This window comes from Lithobates pipiens, unplaced genomic scaffold (genome assembly GCF_037356315.1).
Source record: "Lithobates pipiens isolate NorthernLeopardFrog02 unplaced genomic scaffold, aLitPip1_a1.2 Scaffold_1, whole genome shotgun sequence".
In the NCBI taxonomy this organism is placed as follows: Eukaryota; Metazoa; Chordata; class Amphibia; order Anura; family Ranidae; genus Lithobates; species Lithobates pipiens.
In genome coordinates, this window is record NW_027507685.1 from 107737475 (window position 1) to 107752561 (window position 15087).

General features: G+C 47.5%; 1 protein-coding gene across 3 annotated transcripts in view; it reads left to right on the plus strand.

Annotated features, from left to right (window-relative positions):
• The window catches only part of FOXP3 (forkhead box P3), an 88317-nt gene that overhangs the window by 41572 nt on the left and 31658 nt on the right, over positions 1-15087 (plus strand). For 2 of the 3 annotated variants that reach the window (XM_077471975.1, XM_077472055.1), the window contains 7 exons: positions 2795-2940; positions 3013-3120; positions 4907-4969; positions 7209-7344; positions 8546-8714; positions 10358-10447; positions 12027-12114. In XM_077471975.1, coding sequence (XP_077328101.1) covers positions 2812-2940; positions 3013-3120; positions 4907-4969; positions 7209-7344; positions 8546-8714; positions 10358-10447; positions 12027-12114 — 783 coding nt within the window. In that variant the 5' untranslated portion in view covers positions 2795-2811. Of the gene's footprint in view, positions 1-2794; positions 2941-2995; positions 3121-4906; positions 4970-7208; positions 7345-8545; positions 8715-10357; positions 10448-12026; positions 12115-15087 lie in introns of those variants that run through there. The other variant, XM_077472134.1, reaches the window with a different exon arrangement.

The window sequence follows — 15087 nt, forward strand, 5'->3', positions numbered from 1 at the left end:
GTGTTATGGTGTCAGGATGATTGAAACACATTATTTCTATTATTGCATTGTTATAGAAAATTAAATAGTTCAACTCACCATAATGCAGAATCAGTGGGAGCCTCGAGTGTGTCACCTGCCACCAGATGCAGATTGTCACTTGTCACAAGTTGCGGATTGTCCACCTGCCACCCATTGTGGATTGTCCACTTGCCACGTGACCTGCCACACATTGCAAATCGTCCACTTTCCACGTCACCTGCCACACATTGGGGATTGTCCACTTGCCACGTCACCTGCCACACATTGCGGATTGTCCACTTGCCACGTGACCTGCCACCCATTGTGGATTGTCCACTTGCCACATCACCTGCCACTCATTTCAGATTGTCCACTTGCCACAAGTTGCAGATTGTCACTTGCCACACATTACAAATTGTCCACTTGCCATGTCACCTGCCACTCATTGTGGATTGTCCACTTGCCACGTCACCTGCCATACATTGTGGATTGTTCATTTGCCACGTCACCTGCCACCCATTGCAGATTGTCCATTTGCCACGTCACCTGCCACCCATTGCGGTTTGTCCACTTGCCACGTGACCTGCCACACATTGCGGATTGTTCACTTGCCACGTCACCTGTCACCTATTGCGGATTGTCCATTTACCACGTTACCTGCCACAAGTTTCAGATTGTCCACTTGCCACGTCACCTGCCACACATTGCGGATTGTCCACTTGCCACGTCACCTGCCACACATTGTGGATTGTCCATTTGCCACGTCACCTGCCACCCATTGCGGTTTGTCCATTTGCCACGTTACCTGCCACCCACTGCGGATTGTCCATTTGCCATGTCACCTGCCACCCATTGCGGTTTGTCCACTTGCCACGTGACCTGCCACACATTGCGGATTGTTCACTTGCCACGTCACCTGCCACACATTGCGGATTGTCCATTTGCCACGTCACCTGCCACAAGTTTCAGATTGTCCCCTTGCCACGTCACATGCCACAAGTTTCAGATTGTCCCCTTGCCACGTCACATGCTACACATTGCAGATTGTCCACTTGCCACCTCACCTGCCACACATTGCAGATTTTCCACTTGCCATGTCACCTGCCATCCATTGCGGATTGTCCATTTGCCATGTCACCTGCCACACATTGCGGATTTTCCACTTGCCATGTCACCTGCCATCCATTGTGGATTGTCCATTTGCCATGTCACCTGTCACACATTGCGGATTGTCACTTTCCTGTTAAAGTCGCTCTGTTTGCCAGTCTGAGTCAGGCAGCAGAGAGAGGATGTAATCTCTGCTGCCTGCACAGTGAGTGAGAGCGGAGCTGGCAGTTTGCAGGGCGGGCGCCGGGCGGTGAGAGATGATGTCATCTCTCTGCCCCGCCACCCGCTGATTGGCCACCCACTAAGCCTCCCCGCAGCTTCCCCAACAACCCCCCGCCGCCGCCGAGTCACCTGGCTGTGTCCGCTCGTACAGTCAGTGTGACTGTACGAGCGCCGAGCGGACAGGGAGCTCGGCGGCTCACCTGCCGCCCGCTCACCGGGCCCTCCTCAGCTGCGGGCCCCGTAGCGACCGCACGGGTCGCTATGGTGGTAGTTCCGCCACTGATCTCAATTTAAGTGGTTGTAAACCCTTACAAACCACTTTGACCTACAAGTAAGCCTAGATTAAGGCTTACCTGTAGGTCCAAGCAATATCTCCTAAACCTATATGGTTTAGGAGATATTTGCCCGAAAACGGGCACAGCTGTCTAAGGGGCATGCGCTGTAGACAGCGGCGCGCAGGCGCACTGAGCGCGGCATTCTCAGCGAAGGAGCTGCCGCGCGTGTCGGCTCCCGTGCGCATGCGCGGGAGTGACGTCATCGCGGCTTTGCCGAATGACAGCGGCGGAGCTGTGAGACCCCACCAACAAGATGGATGCGGCGGACTACAGGGGACAGCGGCGACTTCGCTGGCTCCTGTGTCAGGTAAGTGACACATAATGGGCTACTATGCGATGCATAGTAGTCCATTATGCTTTGCCTTTGCAGGGAATGAAAGAGGAAGTAAACTCATCAGGGTTTACTTCCTCTTTAAAGATCTATTATTGTGGCCAAGTTGCCTCGACATTTACATGCGTTTCCACCTTATATGGAGGAACGCTTTCGATATGAGTTACCACAATATTACTATTTCCTGCTCTCTACCCCTGATGAAAGTTTTGTAACAACAGAAACTGGAAACGTGTCGGGTTATGGGATATCCATGAGAGTATCAGTGGTATTTGTATATATAGTCTATTGTGTATTTTTGGCTGTATATTTTATTGGAGACATAAGTTGTCTGTGTGTCTCTTTTATTATTTTTGCATTAATAAAATTTCATGTTTTATTCTTATACTTGGTTGTGTTGGTGGTCTGACAAAGTCCCATTAAGGGGGTCCACTTTTTTGATCTAAATATAATAAAATGTAATAAAATAAAAAAGCCTTCTGTGGATCTTCTAATGTGTTGGGTTTCCGAAACCATCATGACAAATATATGGAACGTCAGGTCTTTGGATGTGTCGGGATTCAGCCACCATCCTGCTGGACTGATAGAGCAGAGCAGGGCCATCTTTAATATTGATTGGACCCCGGGCAAACATTTTCTTTGGCACTCCGGAATCCACTTATCAAGTATTTTGTGGGCTCAAGGGCCCCACAACAACAATGACTGGGACCAGGGAACCTGCCCCTTTTGCCTCTGTGTTAAAGACAGTCCTGGAGCTGAGATACATTTATTGAGGTTCCTCTTTTATTTTTTTATATAGGTAACTAAGTGGAGCAGATGCCCAGCCCTCAGACCAGCAAGGCGGCTCCATCTGCGGAAAGCGTCAGTCCACCCGACAGGAAAGGAAAGGGGCAAATCAGCCAATGGAACCGCAGGAGTGCCGGAGTCACTTCACACATGCATCAGGTAGGTAGTTTGGGGGCTGGATGGAGGATTTAAAAGATATCACAAATAACTGAAGGAATTTTGTCTTGACAGCCGCATCCACATCCCTACGTCATGGTGAATCCAACTTCCTTCAGCTCCTCCTCCTCTTACCTGCGGGCCCTCCTCCATGACAGCAAGCAGGCGGTGCTGATCCATCCGGTAAGTAGCAAAAAATATATAAAGTTTTAACCCGAAAAATCTGCTCAGTCATCAAAACTGAATGATTATTAAGCCTCATACACACGATCGGACTTTGTACAAACTTTCCCCTGGATTTTTGTACAAAGGGCATCGGCCGTGAACTTGTATATGCAATACATATACAGCAGGACTTTTTCAGCCAACTTTTACCAAATCACGTGTTTTTTCTGCTCTTTACCGCCACCTTTGGTCAACTTCTGCATTGTTGTCTGATCTTTTGCATTGGTTCTGAGCATGCGTGTTTGTCAGGAGTGTGCGATGTACAGGGCGCAATGATCAGGAGTGTGCGGTGTACAGGGTGTAGTGATCAGGAGTGTGCGGTGTACAGGACGCAGTGATCATGAGTGTGCGGTGTACAGGGCGCAAAGATCAGGCATGTGCGGTGTACAGGGCGCAGTGATCGGGGGTGTGCGGTGTACAGGGCGCAGTGATCGGGAGTGTGCGGTGTACAAGGGGCAGTGATCGGGAGTGTGCGGTGTACAGGGCGCAGTGATCAGGAGTGTGCGGTGTACAGGGCGCAGTGATCTGGAGTGTGCGGTGTACAGGACGCAGTGATCAGGAGTGTGTGGTGTACAGGACGCAGTGATCAGGAGTATGTGGTGTACAGGGCGCAATGATCAGGAGTGTGCGGTGTACAGGGCGCAGTGATCAGGAGTGTGCGGTGTACAAGGCGCAGTGATCAGAGGTGTGCAGTATACAGGGCGCAGTGATCAGGAGTGTGCGGTGTACAGGGCGCAGCGATCAGGAGTGTGCGGTGTACAGGGCGCAGTGATCAGGAGTGTGCAGTGTACAGGGTGCAGTGATCAGGAGTGTGCTGTGTACAGGGAACAGTCCTAAAGGGGGATCTATGGGGACCCTGCTCTGAAGGGGGATCTATGGGGACCCTGGCCTGCTCTAAAGGGGGATCTATGGGAACTATGACCTGCTCTAAAGGGGGATCTATGGGAACCCTGCTCTAAAGGGGGATCTATGGGGACCCTGTTCTAAAGGGGAATCTATGGGAACCCTGCTCTAAAGGGGGAACTATGGGGGCCCTGCTCTAAAGGGGAATCTATGGGGGCCCTGCTCTAAAGGGGGATCTATGGGAACCCTGCTCTAAAGGGGGATCTGTGGGAACCCTGCTCTAAAGGGGGATCTATGGGGACCCTGCTCTAAAGGGGGATCTATGGGAACCCGGCTCTAAAGGGGGATCTATGGGGACCCCGGCCTGCTCTAAAGGGAGATCTATGGGAACCCTGCTCTGAAGGGGGATCTATGGGGACCCTGCTCTAAAGGGGGATCTATGGGGACCCTGGCATACTTTAAAGTGGGATCTATGGGACCCCTGCTGTAAAGTGGGAGCTATGGGGACCCTGGCCTGCTCTAAAGGGGGATCTATGGAAACCCTGCTCTAAAGGGGGATCTATGGGGACCCTGGCCTGCTCTAAATGGGGATTTATGGGGACTCTGGCCTGCTCTAAAGGGGTTCATGTTGGCTAAATATATATATTCTTTGCAGGGAGAGCCTTCTCTAAAGGGGGATCTATGGGGACCCTGGCCTCCTCTAAAGGGGGATCTATGGGAACCCTGCTCTAAAGGGGGATCTATGGGGACTCTGGCCTGCTCTAAAGGGGATCTATGGGGACCCTGGTCTGTTCTAAAGGGGGATCTATAGGGACCCTGGCCTGCTCTAAATGGGGATTTATGGGGACTCTGGCCTGCTCTAAAGGGGATCATGTTGGCTAAATATATATATTCTTTGCAGGGAGAGCCTGGAGTACCTTGTGGTGCAGGAAAATCTGGTAGCATGGGGAATATAGATGAAAAGGTAAGACTAAAGGGGGCATCTATTGTCTGTTCTAAAGGGGTCTTATTTGTACTTGTAGAACTAGGCCAGAGAGTAGACAGAGTGTTTTTTTTTGATGGTTTTAATTTGAAATATACCTTGGTATGTACCTTGGAAAATGTCTGCCACAGCCTTGGTCCCTGCCTATCCCTGCGGTGAACCGACATGTCAGAGAGTGGAGGTTGCAGTGGCACCCCTCTCAGTGTGGCGCCCGGGGCATGTGTTCTCCCTGCCCCTCCCCCCCCAACCTGTACCTGTACTGTGTAAGTGGGGGACTCTGATGGAGACCTTGGCAGAAAAATACTCTGATGGGGACCTTGATGTAAAAGGGAACCAACTGGGGACACTGAGGGACGGAGGGCATTTGATGGGGTCCCTGATGTAAGGGGGACTTTGATGTAAGGGGGACTCTAATTTGGACCCTGATGTAAGTAGGAAAATTGATGGGGATCCTGATGTAAGAAGGACACTTTATGGGGGCCCTGATATAACGGGGGACTCTGATGTTGGGACCCTGATGTAAACAGGGAATTTGATGGGGACCCTGATGTGGAGGGGGTGGGGGGCTGATAAGGATTCTGATGGGGACCCTAATGTAAGGAGGGAATTTGATGGGATTCCTGATGTAAGGAGGACATTTTATGGGGGTCCCGATGTAAGGGGGGACTCTGATGGGAACCATGCCAGGAAAATACTCTGATGGGGACCTTAATGTAAATTTGATGGGGACCTTGATATAATGGAGACATTTGAAGTAAAGAGGCCAATTTATGGGGGTGCTGATTTAAGGGGGATTCTGATGGGGCCTTGATGTAAGGAGGAAATTTTATGGGGAGTCTGATGTAATGGGGAACTCTATTGAGGACCCTGGTGTAAGGAAGGGGACTAAAGGAGGAGACCCACCCTAAAGTGATATTTTAGTTTCAGGTGAATTCTGCGGGGGCGGAGTCGGCCTCTGAATTCCTATGTGGATTGGATACTCCCACAGCTCTATACCCGCCCCCCCCCCCCCCCGGTACTCAGCATATGACACAATCCCTCAATGAAATAGAAGGGGGCCCTTTAAGATAATCCATTCTTCAATGGGCGCGCCTTCACACAACCGCCGGTGAAATATTAATGATCACATAAAGTTCCCGACTGACAAAGAATATTCCGGAACAATGAGGTGGGCGGTGTCTCTACCATAATTATTATGACATGTGAAGCAGTGTCTAACAATTTCTATTGCTTCTTCCTGAAAAGAAATAATCGCAGCGTCTGATGTCTCACGGCCTCCCCTGTAATTCCTGCCGATCATCGCCGCGTCAATTATGGCGGCGTATCGCGGGAGATCTCCCACAGAGCACGCCAAAATTGGAAATCGTCTCTTATTATGATTTGTTTAGCTCGTCATATAAAGTGCAAAGTGCCACAGCCTCATCAGGACCAACAAAGAAAGTGCAATAGGAGGCTAAAATGCCTTTCCAGGAAGAAATGTATGCGGCGACAAGGTTGCCGGGGCTTAATGCTAAGCCACTGCACATAAGAGATCATGGAGCTCCAAGGTTCTGTGAAGGTTCCCTTGAATCGCTCCCCCCTCCCCAGATTATTCTTCCAGCACATTCTAGAACAGGGGGTCTCAAACTGGAGGCCCTTCAGCTGTTGCAGAACTACAAGACCATGAGATATTGCAAGGCTGACAGCTACATGCACGACTCCCACTGGCAGAAGCATGAGAAGACTTGTAGTTCCTCAACAGCTTGAGGGCCGCCAGTTTGAGAACCCCTGCTCTAGAACTTTCTAGAAAATCCAAGAACTTTTCAGAGCATTCTAGAACTTATTAGAACATGCAAGAGATGGTCAGAGACTGCAGCATCACCACCTTCCCTGCAGAGATACATCTCCCTACCTGTCCACCTTTGGTCTCCAGGGGAGGTGCCCAATGGAAACCAAACAGCATGACATTAAGGCCAACAAAAAAGTAAAGTAAAATGGATAAAGTGGGGTTCTACTTTCTACTTTAACTATAGATAGATCCATCATATTACCTACACGTTCCTGAGGGATTTGGGTTATTCATGCTATCACTCACCCTCTGAGATCTTGGTTGGCTGGCAGTCAGCCTGAACCCGCCATGTCATGGATTATGGCCATTTAGAGGTCAGCCCTTGTCTTGATAATATGGAATCCAGAGGAACCGGGAAGAGTGACCATCATCTGTATGTTCTTCTTATTACAGCTCACCAGGGACAATGGCTCTCAGTCTTCTGTCCTTCACTTGGCACCCGCTGCCTCCTCCTCCTCCATACTCAGCATGCCACCAACAAGACTGTTCCCATTGGTGGCCAAATACAAGCAGCACCCGGCTTTACAAGGTAGGTTGCATTGTGGTTAAGAGGACCTTTCATTGTCATCACACGAAATGCCAATATTGTTTCAGTTCACCAGTTCATCTGCCTAAATTTTGCCTTCGCTGTCCCCTGCAGGCTGAAAAATAAGGACCCTTGATCTCTGTATGGAAGCAGTGGTCTTCTTGCTGAGGTCCAACATACCCCCTGCTGAGTGAGACCTACAGCTCTGCAATCAGAAAAGTTCATACTCCTTACTAATTGGAGAGGACTAGCTCTAAATCAGTAGGGATGCTTTGGAACTCTGCAGAGAGACCTCTGCTTCCACAGTAGACAGCAAAGGTCCTTCTCTACAGCCTGCTGGCAAGGGAAAGGCTTTTCTATTCTGGCTGTGGCTGATTATTAAAGCAAGACCAACATTGCACACCTTTTTGGTTGGATGCATCTAGATAGTCACCAGTAGCCAGAGACAATTAGCTGCAGCATGCATGGACATCGGGAGAAGCCCTAACTCTGTATACTCAGGTCATGAAAAGAACCAAATTGAGAACCAAATTAGAGAAAACTGAAAATCGGGGAACTGGGAAATTCCAAAGTAGAGGACAATGGCCACATAAGATCGTGCAAACTGCCCCACCCCACCCCCAAAGCACCCTGATAGATGCCAAATGATGCTCCCAGTGCACACGCAATCGTCTTATGAAGCTGTATTCTCACTTCAAGGTGCCACCAAGCTTGTCTGACCATAGCAGCTCTGGGTCAACCAACTAGGCTTTGCGTTGGCCAGGAAGTGAGCAATTTTATTGTAGGACCTCCATGCTGTGTGTTCTCTGCAGGTCAACTTGCGACAATTGTGAATAGCACTAGAAGGCAGGGCACACATGTGATGAGGAGGCCCCTGGCCCCTCACATAAAAACACTGCGCCTGGGTCAGCTGCCCCTGATGGCACTGTTGTCCTGAAGTGAGGCCATCATTATCAGCCTTCATTCTTTTTGAAGACAGGTTTCTTTTAAAAGGATGATTAATTGCTGAGCAATGCAGATGTTACCAACATGTTGGGTGACTGAATTCACTGAGCTGGGCCCTCAGGTAGGATTCAGATATATGACATTGATTGGAATCACAAGTGACACGCCCAAAGTAGAATCTTTGATCCACCCTTGACTCTCCCCCCCCCCCCTCATGTACTGTGTCTAACATGTTATGAAATGGATAATCCTATTACAGGAATGAAGCCCGGAAGCCTGGGATGGGTCCAACATGAATCCAGCTGTGCAAAAAATGAAGAGGGTGATGGAAATAAGAAAAACACCATGCCTTCCTATCTAAAGGAACATCCCAAAAATAATGACTTTGTGCAGAAGACCATCTCAAATGAGGGACAGGACAAAGATGGGTCAGTAGATCTTCCCTGTGTGTATAACATATAATGTTCAGCTCATTTCCATCACTGGGTATGGTCAATTTCCAGACAGTTTCTATCACTCAATATAGCCAATGTCCATTACTGAATACAGCCAATTTACATCACTTAATGTGTCCAATTTTCAGCCAATGTCTATCACTGGATATGGCCGATGTTCATCACTGAATACAGCCGTTTTCCATCACTGGATGTGGCCAATTTCCAGCCAATTTCTGTTACTGAATATGGCCAATGTCCATCACTGGATAAGGCCAAATAGCCTATTTCCAACACTGGATGTGGCCAATGTCCATACAATTTCACCACTTATGTGGTGATATAGCCAATGCCCATCACTGAATACAACCAATTTCCAGCCAATTTCCCTCACTAGATGTGGCCAATTTCCAGACAATTTCCATTGCTGGATGTGGCCAATTTCCAGGTGATTTCTATCACTGGATGTGGCTAATTTCCAACCAATTTCTCTCACTGGGTATGGCAAATGTCCATCACTGGATGTAGCCAATTTCCATAACTGGATATGGGCAATCTCCATTGCTGGATACAGCCAATTTCCATTCAATTTCCATGACTGGATATGGTAAATGTCCATCACTGGATGTGGCCAGTTTTCAGCTAAATTCCATCACTATATATGACCAATCTCAAATGCTGGATACAGCCAATTTTCATCACTGGTTATGGTCAACGTCCATCTCTGGGTCCATCGAAAATCCAGCAGTGGAAATGACATAGCCCAGGAATGTAACCTGTTCACGATGGAACTCGCACTTCTCCAGTTTACATTAGAAATTGTTCTCTCTTAGTTTCTGAAGCACACGACAGACATCTGTGTGGTGGCTCTCCAGGGACTTAGAAAATATGAGGATATCATTGAGATTTCCATAGCTGGATGTGGTCAATTTCCAGACAATTTCTATTACTGGACATGGCCAATTTCTCTCACTGGATATGGCAAATGTCCATCACTGGATGTGCCCAATCTCCATTGCTGGATACAGCCAATTTCCATTTAATTTTCATGACTGGATATGACAAATGTTCATCACTGGATGTGGCTAGTTTTCAGCTAAATTCCATCACTATATATGACCAATTTCCTTCACTGGACATGGCAAATGTCCATCACTGGATGTGGCCAATTTCCAGCCAAATTGCAGCACTATATATATGGCCAATCTCTATTGCTGGATACAGCCAATTTCCATCACTTGATATGGCTAATTTTCATCACTGGATGTGGCCAATTTTCATCTAGATTCCATCAATGGATAATGCCAACCCCCCTGCTGGTTATAGCTGAGTTGCCCCCACCACTGGTAAGCTGCAATGAATTCATTGATGTTTTAAAAACACTCTGGGGTACATGCAAACAACCAACTATGGCCATACAATGTAAAGTTCAGGTGTATTTCCTGCCTGGAAATTAATATATTACATTATTGTTTGGGGTTGGGATACACTGTCAATAGGATTTCAGAGAGCAAATGTTCTATTTTATCTTAAAAAAGGTGACAAGCTCTGTTAGAATCCCCCATGTTTGGAACAGGTTTACTTCACCTAACAAAATGTATCTTTTGCCAATTGCTGTTATGTGTTCTCCTCTAAAGCACTGAGCTGGTCCATCCTGTCCAGTACGCCAGTGGGTGTAAGTTTCCACACTGGGAGAAGACCTTTGCAGATCACAGACACTTCCTCAGGTGAGATGTTCCTGATGGAGTTTCTAAATCAGATTAGGGTATTTTGTCAAGTGCAGTGCTGGGTTAAACTTTGTGGAGGCCCCTATACAGTCAAAACCTTGGAGCCCCCCCTCGCAGGTTTTGCGTGTGTGCCCTCTAGTGGGATAACATTGAATTAATTAATGTGCACATCAGCCGCTAGATGTAATGACCACCTCAAGGTTTCTAATGCTCTAGTGGGATAACATTGAACTAAGTAGTGTGTACGTTGGTTGCTAGATGTAGATGACCACTTGGAGGTTTCTCGTGTGCATGCTCTCGTGGGATAGCATTGAACTAACTAGTGTGCACATCAGCCGATACATGTAGATGACCAACTGGAGGTCTCTCATTTGCAAGCTCTAGTGGGATAGCATTGAACTAAGTAGTGTGCACGTTGATCGCAACATGTAGATCACCATCTGGAGGTTTCTCGTGTGCACGCTCTAGTGGGATAACGTGGAACTAAGTAGTGTGCAGATCGGCCCCTAGATGTAAATAACTATCTGGAGGTTTCTCATACATGTACTTTGGTGGGATAACATTAAACTAAGTAGTGTGCAGGTCAGCCGCTAGATGTAGTGGCCACCTGGAGGTTTCGTGTGTGCACGCTCTAGTGCAGGGGTCTCAAACTGGCGGCCCTCCAGCTGTTGCAAAACTACAACTCCCAAGAGGCATTGCAAGGCTGATAGTTACAAGCATGACTGCCACAGGCAGAGGCATGATGGGGCTTGTAGTTTCGTAACAGCTGGAGGGCCACCAGTTTGAGACCCCTGCTCTAGTGGGATAACATGGAACTAAGTAGTGTGCAGATCGGCCCCAGATGTAAATGACTATCTGGAGGTTTCTCATACATGCACTTTAGTGGGATAACATTACACTAAGTAGTGTGCAGGTCAGACGCTAGATGTAGATGACCACCTGGAGTTTTAGTGTGCGTGTGCTATAGTGGGATAACATTGAACTAAGTAGTATGCATGTCTGTCGTAAGATGTAGATGACCATCTGAAGGTGATAACATTGAACTAAGTTGTGTGCAGGTCGCTCGCTAGATGGAGAGGACTCGTGCTCATGGTCACGCTCTAGTGGGATAACATTGAAAAGTAGTTTTAATGTTGGATCTCTAGAGGTTTCTTTTGCGCGCTCTCTAGTGGGATAACATTGAAGAAAGTAGTGTGCACTTTGGCTGCTAGATGTAGAGGACCATCTAGAGGTTTCCCATTTGCGTGCTCTAGTGGGATAATATTGAACTAAGTAGTGTGCACAGTCCAGCGATACGCATGAAAGCAGTGGCTCTCCCGGATCTCTCTCTCTCCTCATTGGCTCACAAAGCACACTCCGGTAATTGCCTCCTGCTGCTGTAAATCACAGCCAGTGAACCAATGAGGAGAGAGCGGGGGGGGGGGGGGATGGTTGGACCAAGCCATACAGATGGTTGGACCAAGCCACCTAACCAGAGCCAGGGAGCTTTTCAAGGGATTGTAATTCTTACCTTTAATACTCTTAAACTTTTTTGGGAGACTGAAATATGTTTTTCATTGTTTTTTTTTATACTATCTAGACATTTGTATAGTGACGACCACCTAGATGACAAAAGCACCATGCAGTGCCTTCTACAACGAGAGGTGGTCCTCAGCCTAGAAGAACAGGTGAGACAGAATTTTCCTCATACCTTACAGGAGATGGGTGCTACCGGTGCCAGGACAGGGTCGTGTAGAGGCGGACATACAAATTGTGTGTGCCCCCTACCCCCCCAAGATGTATGAGCATTATGCGTCAACAAAAATCCCCCCCCACCCCCCAAAAAAATCTAAAATAAATCAAGCACTAATCTGCATGTTAACCCTTCAAGCATAAATTCCCCCTCAAATCAGTACAAATCCATCCCCCCCTACTGAAGTTTCCCATCCCAGAAAATTATTTTTTCCCCCTGCTCAAAGTCTCCCTCTCCTCATATGCCCCCCAGCACAAATCCACCCCCCCCCATAAAAAAATAATCTCTATCCCTCAACTTTCCACTCAGAGCAGAAATCCTTTCACCCCCTACTCCAAATCCATCCCTCCCAGCACAAATTCACCTCCTCCAATCCCCCCTCCTAACACAAATGCCCCCCATTCATCCCTACTAGAACAAATCCCCTCAAAAAAATATTTCCCCTCCTAGCACAAATCCCCCGACTCCAACCCCCCCCCCCCCCGTTTCCCCTCCTAGCACAAATTCCCCCCCCCCCCCAATCATTCCTACTAGTACAAATCCCCTCAAAAAATATTTCCCCTTTTAGCACAAATTCACCCCCCACCCTTCCATATCATCTTTTCTAGCACAAATCTCCTTCCCTCCTCATCCAAAACAAATCCTCCCAAGTCAACACTCCTAGCATAAAAAACGATCAAAAACAGCGCATCAAAGGGACTAGTAGATTGATGTGAAAAAGACTTTAAAATGTCATTTATTAAATGTAAACAATGAACACAGACATCTGATCCCTGCAGGATCTAAAACACATAAAAAACACCAATCATAAAACGGACAGATGTTTGATAATGAAAAGCTCATCAGATCTCTCAATTAAAACTTTGGAAAGGTGAAAACCAAAGACCAATGTGTACAGCTATCGAATGTCTAATGAATGCAATCAATCATCTGAAAGAATCCAGAGCGTTGTATGAAAAGTCAGTGTAAACGAATGGAACAACGTTCCTAGGGACACTCACTTCATAGGTGTTCAATGGGCTGCAGAGCTGATGAGTCCAGTCTGATGACCGAGGGGGAGGTGTTTATTTCAGCTCCATCTGAAGCGTTCGGCTTGGAGGCAGAGGTGTAATGCTGCACGCTGGGTGGTAAGGATCAAGCTTAGTCACCAGATGATATCAGCTGTACACATAGGCAGCTTAGAGAACGCTGCACTGCTTGCAGCGCCGCTTGTCCGAGCGGCTGTGGATCACATGAGAGGCTTGTCACGTGGAAGGCTGTGAAGGGGAAGGTTGCTATGCCGACTCTCCTGCTTACATGTTTCGAGCTCCTGCGCTTTGTCAAAGCTAGAGCGGCATACAGCAACCAGAAAGATAAAGGCATCGGGTAGTGTGTAGGGGCGGGAACTGTCAGAGTCTCTCAGGTTAACCCCCTAGAGGGGCCTTCCACGTGACAAGCCTCTCATGTGATCCACAGCCGCTCGGACAAGCGGCGCTGCAAGCAGTGCAGCGTTCTCTAAGCTGCCTATGTGTACAGCTGATATCATCTGGTGACTAAGCTTGATCCTTACCACCCAGCGTGCAGCATTACACCTCTGCCTCCAAGCCGAATGCTTCAGATGGAGCTGAAATAAACACCTCCCCCTCGGTCATCAGACTGGACTCATCAGCTCTGCAGCCCATTGAACACCTATGAAGTGAGTGTCCCTAGGAACGTTGTTCCATTCGTTTACACTGACTTTTCATACAACGCTCTGGATTCTTTCAGATGATTGATTGCATTCATTAGGCATTCGATAGCTGTACACATTGGTCTTTGGTTTTCACCTTTCCAAAGTTTTAATTGAGAGATCTGAGGAGCTTTTCATTATCAAACATCTGTCCGTTTTATGATTGGTGTTTTTTATGTGTTTTAGATCCTGCAGGGATCAGATGTCTGTGTTCATTGTTTACATTTAATATATGACATTTTAAAGTCTTTTTCACATCAATCTACTAGTCCCTTTGATGCGCTGTTTTTGATCGTTTTTTCTGCTGCATCCATTTTTTGCCAAGTCCATAATGGGTTAACAGCCGCACATTGAGACCATCTACAGGACATTTATTTAAATAAACGAACATCCCACGAGATAGCCAAGCGCTCTTAAAGAGTCCAGTCATTTGTGCGCCAACTTTATATTGTTTTGTTTAACACTCCTAGCATACCTCCCCAAATCCCCCCTCCCAACACAAATGCCCTTCCACCAATACCCTCATAGTGCCCTCCACCTCACATGATACCACAGTGCCCCTCCTGCCCACCCCTTGTCCTGGTCATGCGTGCTGCATTGTGACTGAAATGCAACAACTGGGCAATATTTATTGGCCAGACTCAAGTGGGCCATTGGGTGTATTTAAAAAACATTTGTACTACATGCAAACTCCAAGTAGGTGTAGGTGGTCCTTTAAAACTGCATGAACATTCGTTCTATGCGAAAGGGGTGCAAAATAATAGGATTTTTATATACAGCTTACCTGTAAAATCCTTTTCTTGGGAGTACATCACGGGACACAGGAGCTTCATTACATAGTGGGTTATATAGGCACCTCTGGTGATTGGACACTGGTTAACCCCCAATTAAGGAGAATTCCTCCCCTATATATCCCCTCCCATATGGGAGGCACCTCAGTTTTGTAGCAAAGCAATGGGAAACCACGTAAAACCCAAGAGGGGCGGGAGCCCTGTGTCCCATGATGTACTCTCAAGAAAAGAATTTTTACAGGTAAGCTGTATATAAAAATCCTATTTTCTTGATCATACATCACGGGACACAGGAGCTTCATTACATAGGGGGATGTCCCAAAGCAATGCTCGGATTGAGGGGAGGGAGACACAGATCATAATTATAGACCGCCATGGACCAGAGGACCTAAACTGCAGCCTGCAGTAC